The sequence below is a fragment of the Electrophorus electricus genome, chromosome 6 (assembly GCF_041902795.1).
Source record: "Electrophorus electricus isolate QZ-2024a chromosome 6, ASM4190279v1, whole genome shotgun sequence".
NCBI lineage: Eukaryota > Metazoa > Chordata > Actinopteri > Gymnotiformes > Gymnotidae > Electrophorus > Electrophorus electricus.
Window position 1 is genome coordinate 25243896 of NC_137502.1, and position 27970 is coordinate 25271865.

At 42.2% G+C, this 27970-nt stretch overlaps 2 protein-coding genes across 8 annotated transcripts in view; both read left to right on the top strand.

Annotated features, from left to right (window-relative positions):
* plch1 (phospholipase C, eta 1) overlaps positions 1 to 13750 on the top strand; it is a 61079-nt gene extending 47329 nt beyond the window's left edge. For 2 of the 7 annotated variants that reach the window (XM_081716109.1, XM_081716110.1), the window contains 12 exons: positions 1762 to 1844; positions 3213 to 3310; positions 3727 to 3906; positions 5294 to 5401; positions 5649 to 5773; positions 5870 to 5954; positions 6514 to 6660; positions 7275 to 7354; positions 8027 to 8086; positions 8637 to 8687; positions 8778 to 9135; positions 10144 to 13750. In XM_081716109.1, the coding sequence (XP_081572235.1) occupies positions 1762 to 1844; positions 3213 to 3310; positions 3727 to 3906; positions 5294 to 5401; positions 5649 to 5773; positions 5870 to 5954; positions 6514 to 6660; positions 7275 to 7354; positions 8027 to 8086; positions 8637 to 8687; positions 8778 to 9135; positions 10144 to 12560 (3792 nt within the window). In that variant the 3' untranslated portion in view covers positions 12561 to 13750. The remainder of the gene's footprint in view (positions 1 to 1761; positions 1845 to 3212; positions 3311 to 3726; positions 3907 to 5293; positions 5402 to 5648; positions 5774 to 5869; positions 5955 to 6513; positions 6661 to 7274; positions 7355 to 8026; positions 8087 to 8636; positions 8688 to 8777; positions 9136 to 10143) is intronic. The other 5 variants (XM_081716108.1, XM_081716111.1, XM_027029067.3 and 2 more) reach the window with 5 other exon arrangements.
* A 3143-nt stretch (positions 13751 to 16893) lies between these two features.
* On the top strand, positions 16894 to 21586 carry olfcr1 (olfactory receptor C family, r1). The gene is made up of 5 exons (XM_027029073.3): positions 16894 to 17167; positions 17766 to 18590; positions 18911 to 19120; positions 19480 to 19603; positions 20105 to 21586. The coding sequence occupies exons 1-5, from the start codon at positions 16997 to 16999 to the stop codon at positions 21007 to 21009; spliced, it is 2235 nt and encodes a 744-aa protein (XP_026884874.3). The 5' UTR covers positions 16894 to 16996; the 3' UTR covers positions 21010 to 21586.
* Positions 21587 to 27970: the final 6384 nt, after the last annotated feature.

Genomic DNA, 27970 nt, shown 5'->3' on the forward strand with positions numbered 1-27970 from the left:
AATGAATGGCAGCCATTACAAACCTGGCAGAGAAATACTGGTGTAATGTCTTGTTGTTTGAAAGCCTTGGACATGTTTGTAAACATGCAGTGTGTGGACAGACTGCAAGTCTCCATAACGCAAAGGATAAACAATGCTAGAACAATAAAGTTAGAACAAAGTGTTGAACAATGAACTATATTGCTGTTATGGATTCTTTTCATATATGTTTGCGTGGGACAATAGAGAAAGTATTAAGTGTACATGCATGTGTACATGTGTACGTGTGTGTGTGTGTATGTTTGGGTGTGTGCAAACACGTACAGACCCAAGGTATGCATGCGAGCAGTAATAGGGCCCAAAGAGACCCTGGCTGTTCAGGGGACCTCATCTTATAATAATATGGTAGCATCTATTTACTGTTCAGAGATCAGATCAGTGTTGCTCTGACAATAATGTGGTAGTACGTAATGAAGGGACAACACACTCTCCTCTAATACAGAGGAATAGTGTTCCTGTTGACAGCCTGTGGGATCACTGCAGAACGCCACTGGCCTGATGTCTGATAATCGGATTCTAATCACAGAGAAGGACTGCACTGCACATCAGACGAAATCACAACCTGCCACTTATGGTGTCGTTTTAGCTTAACAGTTGATCCTTGATCTGTTTTCATTGGTTTAATAGCACATCATTGGAGATCCCTTTATTTGTGCAGTGAAGAAGCACTCCCCGTGTGTAGCTTGTGTGGTTGCTTCCAAATGTTCTTGCTTTGCTTAGTATTAAGAGGACTGTCCTGAGCTCTTTCTCTGTTTTCTCTGTTGTGCTTAAGTCTTCTGGGATGATTGTACAGCAGGAGGTCATGCAGGCTGGTATGGCCCTATTAATCATGCATTAAATCAAAACTGCTGTGTTGCCTTCTGCTATAAGACAGTGAAAAGCTGTTACTAATGAATTCTCTTTCACGTCCTTACTAACTGACATATTTGAGTGGACAGATGTGACAAAAGCAGTGAGCAGCTAGTGTGCCCATGCAGAGTACAGCGGATGAAGAGGTGCATATTTTTAAAACTCATTTTGTCACTTACATTTGTGGAAAAAATAAGGGCAGTTACTAATTAGTTGGGTCAAAATGGTTTAGAAAAAGACTGCCCCTTCTACTCAGTGTCCTGCCCCTTCCACTCAGTGTCCCGCTCCCTTCTACTCCCTTCCACTCAGTGTCCCGCTCCCTTTTACTCCCTTCCACTCAGTGTCCCGCTCCCTTCCACTCAGCGTGCCGCACTCATTCCTACTCCCATCTTTCTTGCTTTCATGCTTTCTTGCTTTCATGCTTTGGCCATGCAGCTGAAAACAGTCTCTCTTACACACACACCCTTAGGTATAATAAATAGCGGGAGAGCCAAGTCAGGCTTATTTAGACTAAACTATGCAGTACTATATGTGTTCAGCTCTGGCACTGCTGGTAGATCCCAGTCCTGCCTTCAACATTTGAATTTACACACACGCACACGCACACGCACACACACACACACACACACACACACACACACACACAAATACAAATAATAAGACTGGCCAGTAGAACTCCATGAGTAGGTGGATGTTTATTGTAAGCTTTTACTTCTCCAGTCTTTCCAAAATATGTTTTCTGTTGCCTTAATAAAATTGGTGTGTGTGCATGTGCGTGCATGTGCGTGTGCGTGTGTGTGTGTGTGTGTGCGCGTGCGTGTGTGCGTGTGTGTATGCGTGCGTGCGTGTGTGTGTGTGTGCGCACTTCCACAGAGGCACTCCAAATCCAGGCTGAAATGTCACAGTGTTGATACAGACGACGATGGGCAGCAAGAGTCAGCGGGACAGTTTAACAGGTGCTCTCTCATTTTTTCACTTTTCATAATCAAGAAATGGATGGATAGAGAGAGAGAGAGAGAGAGAGAGAGAGAGAGAGAGAGAGAGAGAGAGTTAGACAGAGGACCAAGAAAGACGACCAGTATTTGAACTGAGTGTAAGAGAGAAAAAATGCTTTAAACTGAATTAATATTGCTGAAATGGTAATAACGTAATAAACATTAGACATTAAAATGAAAATGAGAGGATTCTTCTGTGGATGAGTCACATGATAAGAAAACAGATCACATGATACCTGTTAGCCATCTCAAAGCTGGAACAGGTCATGCGAAGCAGTATTCATTGGTTAATGTGATGTAGTGCTGAGATTTCGTTAGGGCGTGTTGTTAATGTGATATAGTAATGAGATTTATGTTAACATTTGCTTACTTGATCACATTAGGAAATTAAGGCTAGCCCATTACAAGAAAATGGCTTTACATGCGTAGTGATAGCGACTGTAGAGCTCTGTTTCCTGCTGTTGAACAAGGACAGCCGAGCTGATTTAAAACCTCAGTGCTTTGTGCTGCTGGAGTTGCTGTGGAATGCATCAACATCAGGAGGAGCTCCTAGATGGGCAGGATAGTCAGCAGCTGTAAAAAACACCAGGAGAGCCAAGTCAACATCAGTGTCTAGAGATGAGAGCCCACCGTGTCTGTGAGAGATGAGAGCCCACCGTGTCTGTGTGTCAGACAGTCGCTTAATGCTCTTCTGAAGTAGCCTGACTCTCCCCCCACTGAATTATGTACGAGTGTCCTCTTCAGGTTGACTCTACGGAATAGTGCAGCAACCTCTCTCTCTATGTCCCTCTCTCTTTCTCTTTTTCCCACATTCTCTCTCTGTCGCACTCTCTCTCTCTCTTTTTTTTGTGGGAGTTGCACAGGTTCCACAGCCAGCAGCTGTTTGGTGTCCAAAGAGGGAAGTGAGCACATGCACGCTGCCATCCACTGTTTACTGATGCCTGTTTACTTCATGTCTTTTTATGGCCTTTGAGAGACAACTTGTCTGCATGTGTGTGTGCTTGTATGTGTGTGTGTATGTTGGTGTGTGTGCTCTGTAGGGACTAAGATGTACCCTTGTTGTTGGTTGCCCCTTCTGTTTGTTCTCTTTCTCTGTGTGTGTGTGTGTGTGTGTGTGTGTGTGTGTGTGTGCGCGTGCGTGTTTGTATGCTCGCATGCGCCTGCGTGCGCGTGTGTGCATGTGTTCAGCGTCCGATGCTGAGTAATTACTCTGAAATGTCTTGTGGCAAAATATGTCATTCATTCTTATCTCATCCATATTGTGTGTGTGTGTGTGTGAGCGCGTGTGTGTGTGTGCGTGTGCACACGTGCGTGTGCTTGCATTTATAGGTGTGGAAGGAGGAGAAAGACAATGAAGCTGAGCAGAGATCTCTCTGACCTGGTCGTCTTTACGAACTCCGTAGTGTCACAGGAGTGTTTGGATGAAGGTGAGTTTGCCCTTAAAACCCAAAACAACAGAAAACAATAAAACCATGTATACACCAAAGATGCATGCAAATAAACAATAAACCATGTATACACCAAAGATGCATGCAAATAAACAATAAAACCAAGTGTACACCAAAGATACATGCAAATATTTGTAGGACGACTAATTACACCACCAGAACCAGATGCCAGAACTCCACTCTTCAAATCATTTTGAAACAGGACAGGAATAATCTTCCTTCATTGATTATAATGTTATCAGTAATACGACTGTCAAGTGCTTTGCAAAATAAGAGTGTATTAATGCAAAATGAGCACATCAATACACTATGCTACAGCTGTCTCCGTGTCTGTCAGCTTCTCTCTCTCGCTCTCCCTGTTCCTGAGATACCTGTTCTGCATCATCTTTTTGCAGGTTCTATAGTGAATGTGCTGTCGTTCAGTGAGGCTCGGGCCCAGCACCTGGCCCACCATCGGGCCGAGCGCTTCCTGAACTTTAACCAGCGCCAGCTCTCGCGGATCTACCCCTCCGCCTACCGCATTGATTCCAGCAACTTCAACCCTCAGACCTACTGGAACACGGGCTGCCAGCTGGGTGAGGCCCTGGACCCTTGCGCATATGCACATATATACACAGGCAATAGTGCTGACAGAGACACACACACGCACACATATAAATTCACAGACATGTATTTTACAGGTTTAGATCACACATCCACATATAGACTCTTATTAAATACCCCGCCCTGCCACATTTCGACCTCTCACATATCAAAGCAGATGAATCCTGACTCATGGTGCTCCATAATCACTGACTGTGTATGCGGGGCATAATGGCATCAGTCAGGGAGAGTGCAGAATTAGATCCACCTTCTCTTAAAGGGTTGTGTTGCCATTGCTCAAAATTCCACTCCTCACTAGAAGCTCTTAGGTTATTGACCTCCAGCACACTGCGATTCAGGTCTCTGAATCATCATCCAACTGGTTTTTGAACTCCTTTTGTGCTGAGCAATGGGTCTTTCTGAACTCCTGTTGTGAATGGGCTTTTTTGTTTTTGCATGGATATTTTACCTTATCAGGCCCATCTGCCTCTGTTCTCCAAGATTGACCTTCTGACCCCTGGCTCTTGTAATACCATATGTTTTGTGATCACACACACATGCACGTGCATATACACACACATACCATCTGTTTGTGAACATACATGCATAAATGAGCATCTTAAGCATAGGGACACATATCTATGCACACACACACACACACACACAGACATGCGCGCGTAAACAGAATCAGATGCCCTCTCATCCAGCTTTCTCTGCACTCTTTACACTAATAGCCACAATAATTGCTCCACTTATTGTATAGACTGCCAATTTCCCCAACCTCGACACATGGGAGGTGGAGAGAGAGAGAGAGAGAGAGAGAGAGAGAGAGAGAGAGAGAGAGGTTTGTGGAGTGGGTACTAATAAAATTGAGATGCAGTTAAAAAAGTTAAAAATAGAAAATTAAGAGAGTTTCAAAAAAGTTGAAATAGCCCAAAAACTGAGAACTGGAAGAAACCCAGAACAGGAGAGATGAAAGGGAACAGAGGGACTGAGAAACAGCACGTCAGAGAGCGGAAAAGAGGGAGTGAGGGTATCAACTAAAAAGACAAAGACAGAGGCAGAGAATGTGGGCAGCCCTTGTGTCCCTTCTGTTTTGATGGTGTAATAAATCACTGTGAACTAGTCTTAGTGAAAAGACTAGTTGGGTTCTCCTTCTCCTCCTTTACTTTTGTTTGCCTCTTTGTTCTTGTCTCTGATTGTTTACCTGTTTACATGTTTATCCAGTTCCCACAGGAAATTAAAGCTTGGAGTGTGCTGCATTTACAAGTAATTTCACGTCATGCAGTGTGGACAGATGGACGGACGGACGGAGGGAGGGAAGGATGGATGGACAGATGAATGAATGAATGAAGAACCTGTGTCTCTTTGTTCTCCCAGTGGCTCTAAACTATCAGACTGAGGGCCGCATGATGCAGTTAAACCGGGCAAAGTTTATGGTGAATGGAGGCGTTGGCTACGTGCTGAAGCCCCCGCCCATGTGCAAAGGTACTACAGCCAGCAAATACTTGGCCAACAATGGCAACATTTAATTTATGCTCAGCCATATGTGTAGTATTTAGGTAAGAATTCCTCTAGAGCACCTAGAAAGTAGACCAAACACAGACTATGTGTAAACCACATTTGCCCGTTTGGAATTACTGTGTGACGGGATTCTCTACGTCATTGTGATGGTGCTGTTCTTTTAAGCCATTTACTGAAGCCTGATGTTGCGCTCCCACCTGCTCCTGTGCAGGTTCTTTTAACCCCTGCAGCGACGACCCTCTGCCTGCCTGTCCGAAGAAACAGCTGGTATTGAAAATCATCAGTGGGCAGCAGCTGCCGAAACCACCTGATTCCATGCTGGGGGATCGAGGGGAGGTCAGATTGTCAACTACATTACCCCTTAAGTCTGAGCTCGGATTAGTAAATGTGAAACAAAAGAAAGGATGAAATGCAGTTTTCTGTTTTACTTAGATTATCGACCCATTTGTGGAGGTGGAGATTATTGGTCTTCCGGTGGACTGTTGTAAAGAGCAGACAAGGGTTGTTGATGATAATGGTACGATCACCTTTTATGCTGCTGATTCTGTGTACATTTCTGTGCACAGTTATGATTTGCAACACAAACAGCCTAAACACATACTAAACACATACTGGTAAAATATGAGCCCTTGCAATGAAAAACCATACATGTCCACTTACTGTTTTTCCACATGCTACAGAATAAAAATAAATAAATAAATAATATATATATATATATATATATATATATATATATATAAAATGTCTTATTGTATTATTGCAAGTTTTATTTTTAAATGCCTTCATGAATTAAGTAAGGTAAGTTTAAATTAAGCATATTTAGCATTTTAAGGTTTTAAGCTTTCAATTTGAATGTAAGATCAAAAATTAAAATAATTGATTACACAAAAATGGGAAATTCCTGATATATGGTTTTTCATTGCAAGATAATAAATGTCTCCATGGCATTAACATATTGGACTATGTTGCATTTTTGTGAAGCTATGCACAGGTAGTCGTTTGTTTCTGTGCTGAGAAATTGAGATTTATGTGATAGGCTGTGTGTTTACTAAGATACCATGTAATGCTTAACGCAGGTTTTAACCCTGTATGGGAGGAAACGCTGTCTTTCACCGTGCACATGCCTGAGATCACACTGGTGCGCTTCCTGGTGTGGGACCATGACCCTATTGGCCGAGATTTTATAGGCCAGAGGACGGTCGCCTTCAGCAGCCTTATGCCAGGTGAGAGTGGAAAACTGTGGGCTCCATTGCCCCGACAACCCATCACCGCCCTGCATCTGTAAAGCTTGCAGTGCCAGAGGATTAGTGGGCAGGGCCAAGTGGAGGCCGGGGTGGAGGATGAGGAAGTGGGGGTTCGGGGGGGCTGAAAGGGAGTCAGAACGGCACCGTGAAATGGGCTGTGCGCTTTAATTTCATTGCCAAACCCGGTAGGTTAGCGTAGGGCAGAGAGATGGGGGTGTGCGAGATGGTGTGAGATCTCCATGCGGTCTGTGTGTGATGCATGGAGTGTCTCACTGTGTCGCAGCGGGAATGTGTTAGCGCAGTCACACAACTGCAGGTACGGCAGTAGCACTTTCTGTCGTCAACCTCAACTCACTGCCAGCACACACAGTCTCCCACCTCTGACGTCAAAGGAAGCTTCCATGTACCGTCTTCATCTGGTGTTCTGCATTCAGATTAAGCATTAGGTCATAATGCTAATAACTGTTCTTCAGTGCATAGTGTGTCTGGAAAAAAAAAAATTGTCTTTTATTCCGCATATTAACAAACATTACTCCTAGAGATGTCACCATTTACTCCTGTGAATGTCTCTTCCTTTGTTTGTCATGTTACAGGTTACAGACACGTGTATCTGGAGGGGATGACAGAAGCTTCTATCTTTGTTCATATATCAGTGCATGATATCTATGGGAAGGTTAGTTCCTGACCTTTGCCCACTGACCACTGATGCATCCTACCAATCACTAACTAGGCATGTTACATGCTACACTTTAATAAAGTAGACTATGGTTTAGGGCTGCACCCTTTCCCATTTACATTTTGGTTTTAGTGATATTGTGTTGTGTTGTGTAATGACTGACAGTTGGTTCCAGTCGTTGTCACATTTTTCTAAACTGCAGAAGTTTAATTAAAGACAAATGACAACAGCATAGCTCGGTTAGATTGTCATCTAAGCTGTCATTTCTGTAACAACATAATTATCACACAGGTAATGGCGTCAATAATTGCACAAATGTTTAGACAATTAGAATGGTAATGTAAAATAAAGAAACAGTTGTTTATACAGTTAGAGCCAAATTGCTTGTTAACAGGAGATGATATAACCTGTAATGCATTTACATCCATAAAATACACTTCTTTGCATTATTGTATTATTAAATGCATTTCAAATGAACAAATCTGTCAATTTCCACAAACTATATTAAATCCATGTAAACACTTTCACATTTGCAGCATGTTAACCACCTCCAAAGCAACAACACCCACCACACAAAACTTAATTCTTGGTTTAAATGTTGCCATCTTAAGGAGTTTTTGATGGGTAATCTACTTTTATTGAAATTCCTCCAACCTTTCTACTTTCCAGTGGAGCCCCCTAGTGCTCAATCCCAGCTATACCATATTGCATTTTCTAGGAACTAACAAGGTACCCTGGATCTGCTGAGCATACTGCATGGCATTGCATGATGCTGCTGTAATGTGCAACGGTGTGACTTTCATGTTGTAGTGGGCACTTTATTGTCCCGTGTGTACTGTTGTCATTTACTGTCTAACCGCGTATACTCTGTTGCTATGTGTTCCTTCCACTTGTGCCTTTTCGGAGGAATTCCGATATTTCAGGATTCTAGAATGCTGTCTTTGAGTGGCTTGTTTAAGTGGACTATGGTGCCATCTGTGGGTCAGGGCCAGAAAGGTCTCATGAACCACCTCCGAAGAAACAGATTAACGAAATTGACAAATAACAAAAATATGAGAGAGGCTCTCTCTATATATAGGGTCATTAATTCATTTTAATAAAGCATAATACTTCATTGTGTCCCAACTTGAACAATATATGAGTTTAAGTTTTCTTAATCTCCTTCCAAGTTAATAAATTATGCTAACTATAAAATTTAACATATAGCATTATACTATTTCCATTTTATAGTGGGAAAGTACCTTAAGCAAATGGTTACCATTTGAATTTTATTCTCCAGACTTCCTCTGTGTTCACTTGCCATGTGACAGCATTGCATATGGATCTTTGGGTGCGTGTGTGTTTGCATTTAAAACACATCTCAGAAAATGTATAATGTCCTGTTAATGTTTAATGACGCTAAACAAATCTTCCTTCTCAGGGTCGTCAGTTGCGTGGTTTCCGTGGTCTGTTCAGCAAGAGCTCCAAGTGCTCTGTGGACACGAACGTCAGCGCGCCACCACGCAAGCGCTCCATGAGTAGCCACCTGCTGCGCAGGACAGCTAGTGCTCCCGCAAAGGGCCGCAAGAAGACCAAGAAGGCGCTGTCTGATACCTCGCTGGATGGGAAGGACAGCAATGGGGACCTTAAGCCACAGGCTGTGGGGAGGCGCATGGGTCCCAGGATGACCCTCCAGCACCGGCCAGCTTCCATGCCCCTGGAGAAGATCCTCCAGAGCCAGCTCACCCTCTCCTCTCCAGAGCACGACGGGCCTGACTTTGGTGCTGACACTATAATTGGTGAGCTAGATAACCACTTTATCCCAAGCTTTATAACCATACATCACATCCAGAAAGTGTTTTTGCAAGAAGTGTTAAGTGTTTTTAAGAAATGGATTTCTTAAAAAAATACTTGCTCAGAAAATTTGGGAAAATTGAGAAATTTCACAAGGTGAAATGTCATTTTCTCAAGTGTGTGACCATTTGTAGCAAAGCAGACTTTAAGGACCTGACCTTTAGCCTAAATGACCTTTACCCTTAAGGACATTAATGGTAAAGTGAAAAGTTTCTTGATTCATTATGATATACACAGCATAAAAGCAACTGCTCAGACAATAGCTGATTCCAGTCAGTTACAGAAATAAGGCTTTATTATAAGGGATCTCTTTTTTTTTGGATCATTGCCTTCTCTCCAGATGTTTTTCTCACTTTAAAACTCCATTATCTGTCTTAATTCTCATATGCGCTCCATTGTTTTCAGACTCTTGCATTGTTATTGCATTCTAACACTCGCTTTGAATTGTTCAGACATGCAGGGTTTTCTTCCTTAATACTTTAACTCGCTTTTGTCTTGTTTTGTCTTTACTGTCGTTCCTCTTTATAGTAGAAAACTGACTAGGAAACTCCTACAGGTAATCCACAAGTCTTACTCAGGTTGTCATCCAAAACATTCCAGAACTGCATCTTTCCACTGGTGTGATTTTTAATTTCTCAGTGTCAAAAAAGAAGTAGTTCTGTGACGTTTCATTTATGAGACAAAAATGATATCAGATCATATTGTCCAAAGTGGTTGCTTTAAAAACATTAGTGATACGTTTGCAAAAAATGTTATATTTTAAAAAGAACAAATTTAAAATGTTTTCTATGCGGTCCCATTTTCAACCCCCACCTCTCACAGTCGTTCTTGGTGGAACATTCCATTTGTTGTTGTCTAGAGTGGCTTGTGTCAAGTTTGGTGTTGCTGAAGTTTTGTGAGATTATTTTGAGATGGCTGCTGACACTTTTTCTTCACTAAAATGTCTCCCACAGATTCATTCTGCTTGGAGACTCTCAGAACTGTCTCTGTGGATCTTCTCATTGAAAAGTCTGCTCACCAAGGGTCTGATGACATTGCCCAGTCTACTGATCACATCCAGGACCGAACCAATGAGGTTGGAAAAATAGGTGAAACATCTTACCTGGTCATAGGAGGAGGTGGTGAAACCAACACTGATGATATCCACACAGAACCTCTAGAGTATGGCTTCACCCAGCAGACCAAAGCTGATGATTTTCCTTTTCAAAGTCCTCCAGAAAGTCATTTGAGTCTCTCAGACCAACCAGACCTCGGTATTAGCTTGCAGACTGAGAGCTGCCAAAGGGAAACTCCCCAAAACAACAAAATGTCCAAAGCCTGTTCTCTTTCTTCGTCTTCATCTTCACGCATCCATGCCCTATGCCCTCTTTCACCCATAGTGCTTCAGACCAATCAGCAGAGTCAGATGTCCCTTCAGGACAGTGTTCTCTCACGCCTGATTGATGCTGTCTCCCTGGGCAATGAGCATGACACTTGTAGGTCAATATCAGCTCTAATTAGTCAGTTTGATGTCACTGCTGAACAGAGTGACCTAAATCTATCCTCAGGCTCAAGACCCTCTAAACTTTCTGTCTTACCTACAAGTAACCAAATATCCAGCACCCGACTAAAAGTGATCCAGGAATCTCTCCAGAAGGCCGCACAGCCTGTAGAAAGACCTGTCTCTTCTAGTCCTGAAACCACTGAACCAGCTGCCTTCACTATTCTAGATGAGAAGGTGCTCTCTCCAGACTCTTGGTGTGACCTTCCTGTTCAGCCTATCTGCAATGTCAATATAGCCCCAGGGGACAGCAGAGGTTCCTCCTCCAAGTTGCCTTTTGGAAGTAAGGTAACAGGTAATGGTGGCTGGGGGCCTTATAGAGATAAAAGCTGCAGAGATCAGTTCCAGTCCAATGGATCTTCCAGAAACTGGGAATGTGGAGGTTACAGAGAAACCTCAATAAACAGCACGACCTCAGACCGCTTCCTTATGTGTCATGATTCGGCTAGCAGTAGCTTGATGGAGGTGGAGATCAACGTGGATGAAGATCCTCTGGACGCTACCATGACAATGGAACCTTTACAGCATGACACTCAGTGGAACAGTGACCCTGAGCTCTTAAACAGCTCTTCATTTCACAGACCAGTGCATAAGCCATTATCTCCGTGCCAGAATCCTTTTTATGTAACTGCTCCAACAAGCAAATCTTCATATAAACCCACTGCAAATGCTTGCTCCACAGAGTCGTCAACATTTCATAAACCATGCCAGCATCTTTCACCACACCAGCCTCTTTTCTCCAGTGCTCTGCATCAGCATGGCTTCCCTGTCAGCAAGCCCACCTCAGAGCAGTTTAACAGCACTAATGCTACCCTAAAGCAGAAGTTTCAGCCTGGCAGGAACAACAACGAAACTTCTAATGACAGACAGCTGGAGACTAGGGACAGGAACGACTTGACCTGCAGGACACAGTGCTTCCGAAATGGATACGTGTCCAGGGAATGCCTTCTAAGGACTCAAGGTATGAAGCTTCAACAAGACAAAGGCTCCTACATGCCTGAGTCTAATTACGATATGATCTATAGCTCCATGGAATATGGAGATCGCTTTTGCCCTCCAAAGCAATTCTCTCAGTCCTTGCAACAAAATCAATCTTTAAATCCAACCCCTTCCAAGATCTACAATGGTATCTACGTTGATGAGTCTCCAAACCCTAAAGCTCCCAGTCCCTGCAAGTCCAAGAGCCTGGGTGACTTGACATCTGAGGACATCTCCTGCAACTTCCAGAGCAAGTACAAGGTCATCAGCCGCAGTTTTATAACTCCAGCCATGCAAAACCAGAGACGGATTGGTGGCCTAACCAACCAGCCACAGTTGAAAGATTCACTGACTGAGCAGCTTCGCAAATTAGTGGCTTTAGAAGAAGTGGACCGCCCCTGGCCCTTTCCATCTCAGTTTCAGCCTGCCCCCAAACCTCTTTCAGTAAACCCCCCAGATCCAGTCAGCTCTGTAGTTTCTACAGAGGATCCAGAGGACCCGCCTCCCTTCCTCTCACGGAAGCTTTCCTCTCGCAGTCAGAGTCGTGTACGCCACATAGCCAGCCGTGCCCGTGAGAGACAGCAGGACGCGCTCAAACTGCGACCTGCAGGGGGTGCTCCTGATGTTATGTTCCGCAATAAGTCAGCTTCCTCCCAAAATATCCTCATCAACAGGCATTCTACTGGCTCCTATATTGCTGGTTATTTTGAGCAGGACCGGGGCTTGCCTGAGGGTTCCTGCACAACAATGCATTATAGCTACAGAGATCCTTGTTACACTGATGATTCTGTGCTCCCCTCTGATTCCTGCCCCCCCTCAGAGCCTGAAGTCTACTTTCTGCTGAGACTTTGACTTTGGAGTTCTTCCTGTTTTGCCTGTACACTTACTTGCTACCAATGTGTATTCATAAGTCTGAAGCTGGACTATTGTAACAGTGACTAAGGTTGTACTTGCTTGCTCTGAGAGCAGTACAGTGATCGAAAAATGACCTAAATGGAAGCTTCCAGTATTTTGTAAATAGTACAATACATCACAGTCAGCAAACTGCCAGTTTTAGATGCACTACACCACATCTCTGTTTATCTAGTCCCTGTCATGCTTCTAAATGTTCCTGTTTAAAACAAGTATTTACTGTATAAGGGGAAAAAAAGATGGTGGTTGTTTTTTTTTTAAAGGGATTTTTGTCTTGGTCTTCTGTTTGTCCCTTTTTAAATGTTAATTAACATCTTATTCTTAGAGGGGCTTATATTAAAAAAAAATGTTTTATTCGGTCTTCCTATGCCTTTTTGTTACTTGTAAGTTTGTATATTTTGTTATTCCTATGCCTTTTTGTTATTTGTAAGTCTGTGTTTGTTCATATGTTTTCAAATTTGCCTTTATTTAAGGCCCTATGGTTTTAAGTCTGAAACTGAACTGTGGTGTTAATTTTCATAAACAGCATGTGGACCATGGACATCTTCAGCATAGCCATGCACAGATGAGTAGATGTGTCTGTGTCCTGATTCTGCCTAGAACTGTTTGTTTGCTTTATTCCACACAACACAAATGAGAAACATGCCTGCTCACGTTTGCTTGCTCTCTGTGTCTTGCTCTTTCTTAAGCATGAATTCAAAGATTATAAACACTATTCATATTAAAGAAAAAAACTGTGAGGGTAAAATTTTATTTTTGTAATTGCTTTGATACAGAACAAAACTCACTTATTGGTCTGGATTTTATTTTAATTACAGAGGGAAGCATTTCATGGTAAACACACAAGTTGCCCAAGGAAATTGCAGGTGTTGGTTACACATTAGACAAAGCTGCATTAAAACAAAACAAAACAAAAAGTTCCTTTTTGATTTAGTTCCTGTGCAAAAGGCCATCCAGACAGGGACTTTTCTTTTATGGGTGCTCATCGGATGTCTATGAGCATTTTCCTACCAATGCAATAAAATAATAACATTATCAAACAAATCAGTTTGTCTGTCTAAAGGTTATTTTCTTAAAATTGAATGTCACTGTATAGTTCTCTCCTTTTTAAAGGTTTACAGTTGTCTGAAATCAAAAACATGATTTTCCTGCCCATACCCACTGCTGCCAGTATGTTTGTCTGGGAATATTGAACTTATTCTGGTATCCCATGGCAATGATGATATTACTCTTGTCCTTGCTTAATAACAATAAATTAATTATTTTGCATTAGCTAATTCTAGCTTTGTGATGAGTGGCAATGAGGCTTTTGCTGTACTACAAACCATCATTTGTGCCTGAAAGCCATGTTTCAATCATTAGCTCAGAAGGATTAAGGAAAACACCAAACTAGGAAGTGCTGTGATTTTGATGCAAAAACGATTGCCTGGAATTAAGGCCTGTGAGTGTCTACAGGAGGTCATTTTTGGCCCCATCTGTAATTCCAGAACCAAGCCTTTGGCAAAAATATTCTAAAACAAATTTAAACTACTCTGCATGTTTAAAATATGGAAAATATGTTTTTTGAATACTAAACTATTCATTCATTAAAGTGTTTTTGTTTTGTGTCGGCGACCATGGTACCCTACATAATGTAAAATTTCTCAGCTCAGTCAGTTGGATCCTTCCCATTCTAAAAGAACTTAAAGGACTCAAGCCATACTGGGTTTGATGAGTGACTATTGAGTGGAATCAGGAAAATAAGCTAAACCATGCTAGACAAGTGAACTTTGGAGCTTATAAAAGTCTTTATTTGTTCTTCTTGACTGGTGCTTTCATTCTGGAAGCCTTTTTCCTAGTTTTATCTTACAGATGAGAGTTACAGAGGGATGTTTCAGGGCTGCCTACATTTATTCTGTTCAGAATTATTACCAGTAAATACAGATGAAAGCTAATTAGCTTGTGTCACTTTCAAGGAAGCTCATAAGGTGTGCTAGATACACAAGTTATCCTCTATATCCCAAGGTATCTTCACTCAGCCATGTTATAATTGTTAAATAGTAAGCAATTATCTCTCATTCTCTGCCTTGAGAGTAGAAGATGGGATTTGAAGCACCTGTGCACATTTTGGTCCTTGTTTTTGTTTTTTTTTCCCTTCACATTTTGGTCTTTTTCTCCGTAACCTCTGAGGACTGTTTAGCTATTAGAAATAGCTGCACAAAGTCTGTGCAGATAGTGGAGGGGAGACCAGTGAGGCTACACCAGAGCCAATGTCTGCTGAAGTCTTCCCCCCATGTCTGCTCTTGACGCTGCTGACATGGGTGGTGTGTGAGGTAGCGACAGGGCTGTATGCAGAAGGGAAGTGTGTGTACCTGGACAGGGCCCAGCAGCTGGACGATGTGGGCCTCTCTCAGGATGGCGACGTGGTCATTGGCGCGCTCTTCAATGTCTACATCCTTCCAGCAACCCTTGACTTGAGCTTCACCACAGAACCGTACCTGCAACCATGCTCCGAGTGAGTCACTGGATCTGTCTCACTGTACCAGAATAATAACGCTGAAGGAGAATAACTTTGTGCAATGCATTTTCTGACAGTCTTAGGCTCTCTCCACAGGCAAACATGGGACACTGAACTAATTTCAGAGCATATTTAAAGAAAGAAATAATGTCACTTGCACTAGCTGCATACTGTTTGCATTTGATGTTATAACAACCCAACTATTGTTAAAAGTCTTTTCACACCAACACCCCTAGTTGTATCTACTGCCGTTATACATTTTACATTCGTTTCAGACTTCTCTTGTTTTATGGAAGATCTATGGTTCTTTTAAACATTTCTGTGGAGAAGCTGCATTCAGTGTTGAGATGCTTGGTAAACATAAATGATTTAAGTGATGAAAAATGTAGAGGTGCAGAGAATCGGCCTGTCTGCTGTCTACAAATTTTAATCAACAAGATTTGTTTTCTTTAAAATTGTAGTTATTTTAGTAATTCTGTATTTGGTTATAATTTCTGTGGTTAATGAAAATTGGTGATGAAATATCAACAAAATGATCACAACTGGATCTATATCGGAAAGTGGGTCAATAACGCAACAGAACAGTTAATTTTCTTAAGATGTCTTTTTAAAAATAGGCTATATGTACTTTGTATATTAAACTGTATTAGTTTTCATTTGGAACAAATAGCTTACTTATGTAAGATTTGTGGATGCAGAGTGACCACAATACGTTTTCATGCTCCAAAATACCGGACTCTGCTCTTCAGCAAATTACCAAACCCTTTATCTGTTAAACCTTTGTTAAACAAACGTTCACGTTATAAGAGAAAAGAAACCATGCGTTTCAGTTGGCGACACCTAAATGAAAACAACTTTCATTTGTTATCCTTTTTGTCACAAGTTTTAGATGATATGATATGAAACATTTTCCATCACAATGTGAAACACGTGAAATCAAGTGAAGAATTAATGTTTTGTTTAATGTAATGTTTGCTTTTCACAATACCCTTATACGTGACTATAACGCACGGGGCTGGCCTAAAGCAGGCCTACATTTCACGAGATGAAAACAAATATGGACTGTTTTAAAGATGTACCGTGAGAGACTTGTTGGACGAGCAGGTAGGGAGACGGCAAAGCCGCCGAGGTGTTCTGTGCAGAGGAAAGCTGGACTACGTCGCGCACTCGATTTACGGAAACAGTCAAACAATCTAAAGTTATGGCGAACAATATATCTTCCTTCATAATCTGATAACATTCAAAACAGAAAGTTATTTTACTCGTTTCGTGATCGTAATCAGTTAAGATGATCAATACTAATTTGTTAAAGCAGTACTTTGTGTAATCAATACTTAATTAAACACTGTATTCTGTGTCCTCAGTGCTAAGTATGAAGTACGAGTTTGCAAATTTTCCTCGCTTTATTTGACTCCATTTCTGTTTTCGCATTTAATTTTTTTATTTTTCTAGCTCACAGCTCGTTTTTTCGCGCATCAGTAATGTTCACTGGGGTTACCGGAGCAATCAACGTTAGCCTTCCATAGCTCCAAAACACTTAAGCGATTTTGGGGAAATCTTACTTCGTGAGTTTGATCTGGATTCTTAAAATGTAATTTTGGTAAACGTTAAACACACGTACTGTACCTCTGCATAAATGCATATACAGGCTATATATGAACGTCCTGTTTCTTTCGAAACCGTGTGTGTATACATGTATACTGGCTTTTCTGGTTATACAGAGTTGTTTCTGCTGTTTATTTATCTTAAGAACTTTCTTGTTTGCCGTGTCAGTTTTCAGGAGAGTCCCGTGCAGTGGGCGCAGGCTGTTGTCTTTGCCGTGGAGGAGATTAACAGGAACCCGTTTTTGCTACCGGGTGTCCGACTGGGCTACCACGTGATGGACAGCTGCGCGCGCCACCCCTACAGCATGAGAGCGGCGTTTTCAATGATCAGCGCCGGGGACCGCACCTGCGAGACCACCCGACCCGTCAAACTCATCATCGGAGACGCTTCCTCCACTCAGTGCATCATCCTGTCCAAAACGCTCAGCCCGCTCTATATACCAATGGTAAGTGTTATGCCGTATAGAAAAAGAAGAATGCAGGTGAAATAAAGCCTCATTGCCTCAATAGAAATATATGAATAGCGGGGCTAAGTCCCCCAGGAGAAATGGTCAAATAAAAAAAAAGAACGCTCCATGAACACCTGCCCTAAATGTTTAATGCAAGCGTCGTTTTTAGTTTGCTTTTTAAGTAACGTTAATATCTGTCCATCAATCATGGGGGTTCCTGTTAATTTCATTTTGGACAATTGTAATAGACATCTAGATTACTGATTTTCATTCCATTTATGTTGAAGTTACACAGTTTTTAGGAACATTCTCTGACAGAGACATTCTGTCTCACACACAAGTTGAGATTTTAGCAAAGCAGTGCAGAGTGAACGGTATTGGTGTCACCTGTTTGCCCAAACATTATATATTGCAGATTCAAATTGTGGTTCAGGTTTCAGGGCTCTTGTACAGAAGCAGCATCTCTCCCAAGTCCCAGTGCCTCTTTATCTCAGTATATTGTGAATTTCATGCTCACTCTGTACTATAATTTTGAAAATACAGATTATATACAGCCCATTTTGTTGATATGTTTGGAATGTTCTTTTACCCCCAGATCAGCTACCTGGCCTCATGTGCCTGTCTCAGCAACAGACATGAATACCCTAACTTTTTCCGCACCATCCCCAGTGATGTGTACCAGGCACGCACCATGGCTCAAATGGCAAGGCGCTTTGGCTGGACCTGGGTGGGTGCTGTGGTGGCTGACAATGACTATGGGCTCCTGGCAGTGCAGGTGTTTCAAGAGGAGACCAAAGGAACTGAGATCTGCCTGGCCTTTGTCAGGACGCTCCTCCGAGAGCAACTGGCTAAAGATGTGGATCATGCTGCCTCAGCAGTGCAAGCCTCATCTGCTCGTGTGATCCTCGTGTTTGCCTGGTATGTGGACGTGGAGGCATTCCTTACCGAGCTTGTTCACCGGAATGTGACAGGCCGGCAGTTTTTGGCCAGCGAGATCTGGAGCACCAGCAGTCGTCTCCTGAGCAACCCCCAGCTATACACTATAGCACAGGGCACGCTGGGCGTTGCCATTAGGAGGGCACCTATCCCGGGATTCAAGGAACACCTGCATCAGCTCCGACCCTCTCGTTACCCTAGAGACACACTCCTGAGGGTGTTATGGGAGAAGACGTTTGGCTGCAGTCCACTTCAGAACTCCTCACAGAGCAACCTACCCCCCTGCACTGGGACAGAGAGCCTGGAGCAGGTCGAGAACAGCGTGACAGATGTCTCCAACTTGAGAGTCACCTACAACGTGTACCTGGCTGTTTATGCAGCAGCCCATGCCTTGCACTCCCTACTGGCCTGCACCATGCCTAATGGCTCTGACTCCAGCATGACCTCAGGCTGTTCTTCCCCAGACAAGATCACCCCAGAACAAGTAATGCAGTATTATTCACAACAGATATACTTTTCTAAATAATATTTTTAAATAGCATTCTTTGTTTCATATGATAACAGCAAAGATTGGCTAAAATGTTTTCTTTATGGTTTATAAATTATTATTTAAATACCAGCTTTAATAAAAGCTCAATTGAATTAAAAAATTCATCTCTGGAAGCTGTGTAATGTTTTTTTAAACCACATCACCAACAATAATAAGAATGATAACAAATGAATAAGAATTAGTGTTAATAATAACAATGCTAGTACTACTACTACATTTATTTCTTTATTTTCCTCTCCTCTCTGTTCTTTTAGCTCTTGGAACACCTTAAGATGGTGAACTTCACAACTCAGCTGGGGGAGAAGTTTTATTTCCAAGATGGGGAAATTCCAGCCGTCTATGACCTGGTGAACTGGCAGAGAGGGCCTGGGGGAACCTTGAACTATGTTCCCATTGGCAGATTGGAGGGATCCCAGCTCATCATTAATGACTCTGCAGTTAGTTGGCCAGGCAGCTCAAACAAGGTAAAAAGGACCCTCATAGTGTAACAATTGCTTCAGTGGACTTACATGGGTCTTGGACTAAAAGGCCCTTTAATGAGTAGAGCTTAGAAATAAAGGCACCCTTGGTAAAATTAATGAAATTTATGGAATGTTTTTTCATAGTTAAAATTTTAAATTATTTTAGCAGTCTACATGTTAATTTAACACTGATTTTCCAATCTCCCACTCAATATTTCGAAAAAGTAATTAATTTGATGTTATATGTTATACTTCTATTTAACCTGATTTAAGATATAATCATGAAGTCCCTAAAGTACAATGTGAAAATGTTCAATTTTTGATAAGTCCTGAATGTCTGGCTCTCTCTGCGATGGTTTCAGATACCCGTGTCTGTGTGCACTAATCAGTGTCCACCTGGCACACGTAAAGCCATCAAGAAAGGCCTGCCAGTCTGCTGCTTTGACTGCCTGCCCTGTGCTGAAGGAGAATTCAGCAACGTCACAGGTCATCAAAAGTTCTCTCACATAACACTGTAATAAGCTCCCAAAAATACAACTTACATTATCATAAAATAACTGATAACTGCAGCATCCACTTTTGCCAATAAAAGCTTAGCAAAATATTTTAGACCATTTGTGCTGTTACCTGTGAAATCACCTCTGACAATAAGTTATTTAGTTAACCATGCAATAACTCAGATATAAGAGCTGTAAAATGTATGCTGGGGATGACTGTGGTTACAGTGATCCCAAATGTCTACTATACACATTAATTTAGCAATATTGAAGTTATTGCTAATGCCTGATGGAGGTTTACCACCTTACTGAGTTTAGTTCCCATGCTATCATGCTTACGTTTAATATTTTGAAGTCTGTTATTCCCTGTCTTGAGTGTGTTAGATTAAGAATCAGGACTAAACTCTGAAGGGCAGTAGATCTCTTTTGGTGTCAAGTCCACAAAAAGTATTATTGCAAATATTTGCTTTGTATTTTATTTTTATTATAGGTTCCTCGAAATGTCACCGCTGTCCTCCGGAATTTTGGTCCAACTCTGTCAGGACTGCATGTGTTCCACGTGAAGTTGAGTACCTCTCCTTCAGCGAAAATTTGGGCATCACCTTGACGACTGTGGCTGTGTCCGGTTCCATGACCACAGCAGCTGTAGCTGTTGTTTTTGTCTACCACAGGCAGACTCCTATTGTCAAGGCCAACAATTCTGAGCTGAGCTTTCTACTCTTGCTGTCACTCAAACTCTGCTTCTTGTGCTCGCTTGTGTTTATTGGTCAGCCATCGCCATGGTCATGCAGGATGCAGCAGGCAGCGTTTGGGATCAGTTTTGTCCTCTGCATCTCCTGCATCCTGGTAAAGACCATTGTGGTTCTGGTTGCATTCCACTCAGCCAGACCTGGATCTGCATCCCTTATGAAGTGGTTTGGCCCAGGCCAGCAACGAGGGAGCGTTCTTTTATTTACCTGTATCCAGGTAATTATATGCACCGTGTGGCTGTCTTTCAGCCCACCTGTACCTCACCACAACTTAGGAATTCAAGAGTCAAAGGTCATCTTAGAGTGCATGGTAGGGTCAGTTGCAGGCTTCTCCCTGGTGCTGGGCTACATTGGCTTGCTGGCTGCTGTCTGCTTCTTGCTGGCTTTCTTTGCCCGGAAGCTTCCAGACAATTTCAATGAGGCCAAATTCATCACTTTCAGCATGCTGATCTTTTGTGCTGTGTGGATCTCCTTTGTTCCAGCATATATCAGCTCTCCAGGGAAGTATAGTGTCACTGTAGAGATCTTTGCAATACTGGCCTCCAGTTTTGGACTCCTAATTTGCATATTTGCCCCTAAATGTTACATAATTTTGCTCAGACCAGAAAACAATACCAAGAAATTTCTCATGGGAAAAACAAAATAAGGAAACAATAAATAAAGAAGCATTTTAGGGTCTTCAGGCCTACCTTCTCTGCAATCTCATCAATAACAATATTCATCATATCTCATGGACAGTGGTAGCTCAGTGGTTAAGGTACTTGACTTATAATTGGAAGTCTGCTGGTTCAAGCCCCACTGTTGGGGCCCCTGATCAAGGCCCTTAACCCTCAATTGCTTAAGTTGTATGCGGTCATAATTGTAAGTTGCTTTGGATAAAAGCATCAGATACATGTAAATCATGCACTGAGTACTTTTAAATACCACCAGAAACACTTTCCCAGTGGAAAATTAACCTGATTAATTCAAATAATCCTAATCAGGTTCAAATGAGTGTGATTAATAATCATTAAGTTTTACATTTTCTCCTGATCATGTTGATGTGGACTGTTTTTAATTGCACATTTGCAATTTATTTGGTTAAATACATTGCTACTTTCACATCAGAGGCCTTTATTAATGTAACTAGAAATTAATTTAAAAAAATCTGAATATTATAGAAATCAAATGTGATTATTAATATGAAAATCTTGAATGAAATTATCCTTCAATAAAAAAATCAATGGGCAGCACAAAATTTTCAATTGAGGTTATTCAAGGCAAAAGTCATCAATTAAACTTATGAAAACTAATTTCTGTTTGTCAGAATTAAATATTTTAAGTTATTTCAAAGACAAAATTCTCTAATGCTCTACAAGAAGTAAGAAGTAAGGCCCAGTTTCTGTCTATTTTGCTAGTGGTGTCAGGAAATTTCTATTCAACCAGAATTCATGAGGCATGACTCCATCGGTCACCCATTTGACTATGACTATGACTCATTCACACCCATATCCTATCTTAGAGCCCCTGCACTACTATAAGATATGAGTGGGTGAGCTAGTAGAGTGGTTCCACTTGTTACTACTCTGGCACAAGGTTGTTGGAGGCAGCTTTAGATGGGTGGGTGGTAATGTTATTTTCAAAGGTGTGTAAGCACTCTGTGCTTTTCATAAAATATTCCAGGGTCCAATCTTGGCTTAAAAAAACCCAACTTTTAGGATGATTACCAGGTCAGACCAAGTTGCTTACAGAGTTATATTAACACTTGTAAACCCACTGTTTGCTACATATAGGGAGAACAATGCATCTGGCTGATGTCACAGCTATTATATGCAATAATGTACAGTTATGTAACTGGTTTGGGAGGTAAGATGTATTCTGTAATTACAGCAGAACTGTTTAGAAATCTGTTTAGTTGAACTGCTGTGGCTCAGAGTTCACCAGGTTTAAACAAAAAGTGATAGACAGCAAATCAGTATCGTGAAAAAAAGTTAAAGTGAACAAGTACAAATCATTCAAAAATGAGCTTAAAACTGCCAGTGAGTAAAGTAAGTGAGCACTTTATCTTCCATTAATCTTCCATTAGTTTTAATTGAGTTTTAATTGTATAACTGAGTGAATAAATTGCTGTATAGTGCTGTAACAGCCTTCTAACTTTAGGTATTGCGGCATCAACCCATGAGAAGAAACATGTAATGCCATTTTCTGATGAAAAAAGTTTTATGGTTTGTAAAAAAGGGTTATAGTTTCTGAAACCTGGGGAATACATTCTTTAAAGTGCTCCAGTCTGAGAAAAAGACGTAAACCTAAGCAATTATTTAATTGCTGCTTATCTTTAGATCATAGGAAAGAGCAGGTTATTACAGGCAATTTTATGACACCGTTATATAGTGAACTGTTGATGAAACAGGTTAATGCAAGCTTATAAATTTCTCCAAACCGTTCATTTCAAAATTTGGCAAATTTTGGGTCTGTATCTCCTACCTGTGTGTATTATGTGGTTTGTGTGTGTGGGTACGTTCGGAACAGATCGCGCGAGCGTACGCGAGTCAAAACCTTTTCTAATGGAACCAAGTCGCGTCGGAACTAGGTAGGTCGCAGTGGATGAGACTCCGCCCAATCTTTATAAAAGTGAAGAATTTGTGAATTAGTGATTAGAACTTAGTAATTGTTGTATTTTGTTCTTCAGGTTTTGGTTTGGTAAAGGATAGACTAATTTTAGTTCATTGTGTAGAAAACTCCTGTGTACCAGCGACCTTTCTTAACCTAGGGTTCGCTAACTAGCTATACTTGCAGATAATTTAGAAATGTTATTGTGATTGGTTGTTCTTTTTCTATTGGTTAAACTGAAATATGAGTGATATATATATCATTTTCTAATGACATACGTTTTATTGTCCAAATGTTTAGTTCCACTTGTTATTAATTTGTTATTTTGAAAATTTTAACATTCTGTTTCTGATGTTTGATCATTCATGATATCATCATGTTTGGTATTTTTATGTTTATGTGTTGGGCCTGTACAACAAGACAATGTTGTGTTAATTAAGCAATTAGATTAAAAAATATAATTCTAATGGACTAGAGGCATGCCAAGGGGCAGCCCAGCCTGTCTCACACACAGCTGGTGCTTTCATGTGTGACTCAGTACCACGTGCCTCCACCAGAACGAGACACTGGTGCTGCACGTGCTCCAAGTTAACGAAATCCTGCTGTTTTCAGGTAAAACCAGTGTTAAAATGACAATGGCATCATTATTACAGATATTAATGGCTGCAGATACAAATAGAAAATATCACTATTTGAAGGTAAAGTATGAGTTCAGATTTAGATGGGGACCAGAACATTAGAAAAGAAATCCCGTGATTGTTCCTCCAGTTGTGCGTCATTGGGAGTCAACCACATCCCAACCAATAAGGCCCACACGATCAGTGAAAGCTGTCTCCACTGGCACCAATCACATGATATAAAGGAAAATAATTAAGTGGGCAGGGGAAAGACGGGTCATTAGCAAATTGAAGGCAAAGCCAAAAGAAAAATTTAACAAAAGAAAACGTACAAAAAAAAGTGTGTTCAGAAGTAATCCTGGATCCTGGATTTCTTGACTGGTAGACCTCAGTCAGTCTGGATCGGGAGCAGCACTTCCAACACCACCACACTGAGTACTGGTGCTCCCCAGGGCAGCGTACTCAGCCCTCTGCTGTTCACACTGCTGACTCATGACTGTGCAGCGATGCACAGTTCGAATCACATCATCAAGTTCGCTGATGACACAACCGTGGTGGGTCTCATCAACAAAGACATTGAGTCAGCATACAGAGAGGAGGTGCGAGAACTGGTGAGCTGGTGTAAGGTCAACAACCTGTATCTGATTGTTGACAAGACAAAAGAAGTGGTTGTTGACTTCAGGAGAGCAAGGCGAGATCACTCCCCACTTGTCATCAATGGCTCCTCAGTGGAGATCGTCAAGAACATCAAGTTCCTTGGTGTTCACATAGCGGAGAACCTCACCTGGACCCTGAACACCAGTTCCATCACCAAGAGAGCCCAGTAACGTCTTTACTTCCTTCGGAAGCTGAGGGAAGCCCATCTCCCATCACCCATCCTCACTACCTTTTACAGAGGTACTGTAGAAAGCATTCTGAGCAGCTGCATCATTACCTGGTTTGGGAACTGCACCACCTTTGACTGCAAGACCCTCCAGAGAATAGTGAGAACAGCTGAGAAGATCATTGGGGTCTCTCTTCCCTCCATCACGAACATCTACATAACATGCTGCATCCAGAAAGCCACCAACATTGTGAAAGACCCCACACACCCCTCACATGAACTGTTCACCCTTTTGCCATCTGGAAGAAGGTACCGCAGCATCCAGTCCCGCACCTCCAGACTGTGCAACAGCTTCTTCCCAGAAGCCATTAGACTCCTGAACTCTGGCTAACTCCAATTCCAATTCAGATTCCAAAATCGGCACTTTTATACATGCTTATACACAGCCACACACACATACACACACACACACACACACACACACACACACACACACACACACACACACACACACACACACACACACACACACACACATACATACATACATACATACATATCTATACACACACTCACACATTGTTTTGCATTGGACTAGTGCTGAAGTCAAACCTCACAAAAATAACTATGCACTCCTGTTGCAGTCTTGCACATTATCCTACTTGCTGCTAGAGTACTGTACTAAACCAGCACTGTACTCAGAACTGTTCTGGCTGCTACCAGTGACTGCTATGTTCAGGGTAGCCTGGCCCTGATTCCTATGCACAACTCGCTTCACATATGTCCAGTACTGTGTACTGCACTAAATAATTGCACTGTCTACTCATTTTGTATTTGTCCTGTTCTGTATTTATTATTGTTTATTTAATGTTTATTTAATGACATTTTTGCACTATATTGGACTGTTTGCACTTGTGTAGCATGTTGTCTGTTGCACTGTTGTTTTGTGTTGCACCATGGTCCTGGAGGAACACTTTCTCGTTTTTGTTGTGTACTTGTATATAGCTGAAATGACAATAAATCCTCTTTGAACTTGAACTTGAACTTTGAACTTTGAACTTGAACTAACGGAGGAAGAGAGGGAACATGCGGAAACATGCGTAGATGCAGGGCATCCAATTGTCCCTTGAAAGCTGCAGTTGTGGGTGCCATGACAACATCCTCAGGGAGGGAGTTCCATGAGTCTATAACCTGCCTAGAGAACCGAGCCTCAGGACTGATGCAGTCCGACCTGGGCTTAGTCAGTTTCATAGAATGTCCTCGAAGGGCTGGTAGGGGAGCTGGTGTAAATAGCCAAGTTAGGTCAGGTACAATCTTATATGTGAGTATGCGATAGGTGAGTGTGAGGTCATCTCAAAGCCGCCTATAGTGCAAGGGGAACATCCCTAGGGTTTCAAGCCTAGTGCCGTAGTCCTTGCCTCGCATGCCGCATACCATCTTAGTGCTAACCCGTAAAATGCGCTCCAGGGCCATTTTGTCCCTCACGAGACAAGGTGGATTCGCTTGAATGCAATATTCCAGGTGTAGCCTGACAAACGCTGAGAATATCCTAACAAATACGTCACCGGTGATTTTACCAAAGGCCCTACAGACCATCCATAGAACACGGGAACCTTTCGAGGCTGAATCCTGCCATTGATCACTAGCCTTGAAATCACCAGAAAGGGTGAAGCCCAGGTCTTTGATCTGGCTGATGGAGGGGATATTAACTGTTCTGCACTGATTGCAGGCAATTTGGGACCGACACGCAGTACAGAGCACTTCTCCCAGTTGATTGGTAGCTTCCATATCTCTGACCAACCCCAGAGCCGATCTAGGGCACTCTGTAAGTTATCTGCCCCCCCAGGCTTGTCCACACTTAGTAGATGGTGCCTAGTTAGGTTATCCTCCAACTGCTCACAAACGAGCCTCTCTATTAGCTTGACAATAATTCTGGTCAAGCTAACCGGCCTATAGTTTACCAGCTGGCTTGTCTCATCTTTTTTTGAAAATTGGGCAAATCACAGCTTCCCGGCAAACCTTAGGTAAGGCAACAGAATCAAACGATTTCTGATACACTGCCGCCAGAGGAACGCACAGTTCAGATGCCAATTCCTTCAGGAGTTTAGGATGGAGTCCATCTGGCCCTGATGCTTTCGATGGATTCAGTTCTTGTAGGGCCTTGAGCATCCTACCATCTAAAAACTCCACACTACAAAGTGAGTGATCTGCTGGTGTGAAAGCAGTCACAATATTTAATGGCAGTGGCAATTCCGATGCGAAAGTAGTGACACGTCTTTTCCAAGTTGGTAGTGTCATCATCACCCAAGAGAACTGGAATAGAGTCCACTCTGCCCCCACGTGCTTTAATGTACGAGAAAAATCGCTTGAGGTTCGCCGCAGCTGACCCAGCTAACTCACTTTCAGATCGTAACCGAGAGGCTTGCAAGGGCTTTTTACTCATCCACCTCACACTCCTGTAGCCTTCCCAGGTGATACTGGTCGGGGCCCTCACATAGCACTTCCACTGTTTGGCACGCCTACGTAGACTCTTACTCTTTATGCAACCAATCCATGGTGGCCTGGCAGATGCTTCCCTAGCAGACTGTAGCGGTATGTAAGGTGAAGATACATCACTCAGGAGCTGTACAAATTTGTCCCATGCAGTGTATGCAGTGTAACAATCAGTGATAGAGGAGCGTTATCCTTCATGGCCGGGAAGTCAGCTTTCCATATATTTGGTCGCTGTATCTGACCATCATTCCTTAGTCTCATCAGGTTGCATCTAAACAGCAACACCGCATGGTCGCTGGATCCTAGAGATTGCCCATAGGACATATCACTGATAAAATCTACTGATTTAGCAAATACCAGATCTAAAATCGATGGTGATTGCTCACTCATAAACCTAGTTGGTTTGTCGATGAACTGCCTCAATGGACTTTCGAGTGTGAACTCAAGAAGCCTATTCGCAAAGGCGCTAGACCCTGGGGAAGTTGTCAGAGCCCTCCAGCATGTCTCAGGAGAGTCCCCTAGAATCAAACACCTATTCAATGCATGCGACCTCAAAAAATCGAAGACCGTAGTGTCCAGGCAATCTAGACTTATGTATAAGACCACAATGCGGATTCTGTTGGGTTGAAAAATAGTAGTCAAGGCCATTGCTTGAATGGTATCATTAGCACATGCATACGTAACGACTCTCCCCATGTCAATGTCAGATTTAACGTAGATAGCTGCTCCTCCTCCATGACGTGAGATTTGTCTGTCAGCTCTAAACAAAGAATAGTTAGGTAAGTTCACCTCACTATCGTGAATACGGGATGTGAGCCACATTTCAGTCACTGGTTTGAAGTCATCTACCAGTTGACCCAATTCATGCATCTTATTACCTATGCTACGTATGTTCGTAAGAACTACTTTAAGTAGTCATCTAGCACAACACTTGGGTCGTGCTCCACCAATATCGGCTGTGACAGGGTGGTAGTGAACTGCTGGCACACCACCCGAAAACCCACAAGGGTAAGGCCTTGTTCACCCGCGGCATGCCATGCCATCAGATCCTTGAGTGCCTCTGCACGTTTTAATCTGTCAGCGAG

Excerpts from the sequence above, each read along its gene's own strand:
- olfcr1 (XM_027029073.3), top strand. The coding sequence starts at position 16,997 with ATGGACAGCTGCGCGCGCCACCCCTACAGCATGAGAGCGGCGTTTTCA. Across the intron at positions 19,121-19,479 it reads GGCCAGGCAGCTCAAACAAG|ATACCCGTGTCTGTGTGCAC; the intron begins GTAAAAAGGACC and ends CGATGGTTTCAG. Across the intron at positions 19,604-20,104 it reads AGAATTCAGCAACGTCACAG|GTTCCTCGAAATGTCACCGC; the intron begins GTCATCAAAAGT and ends TTTTTATTATAG.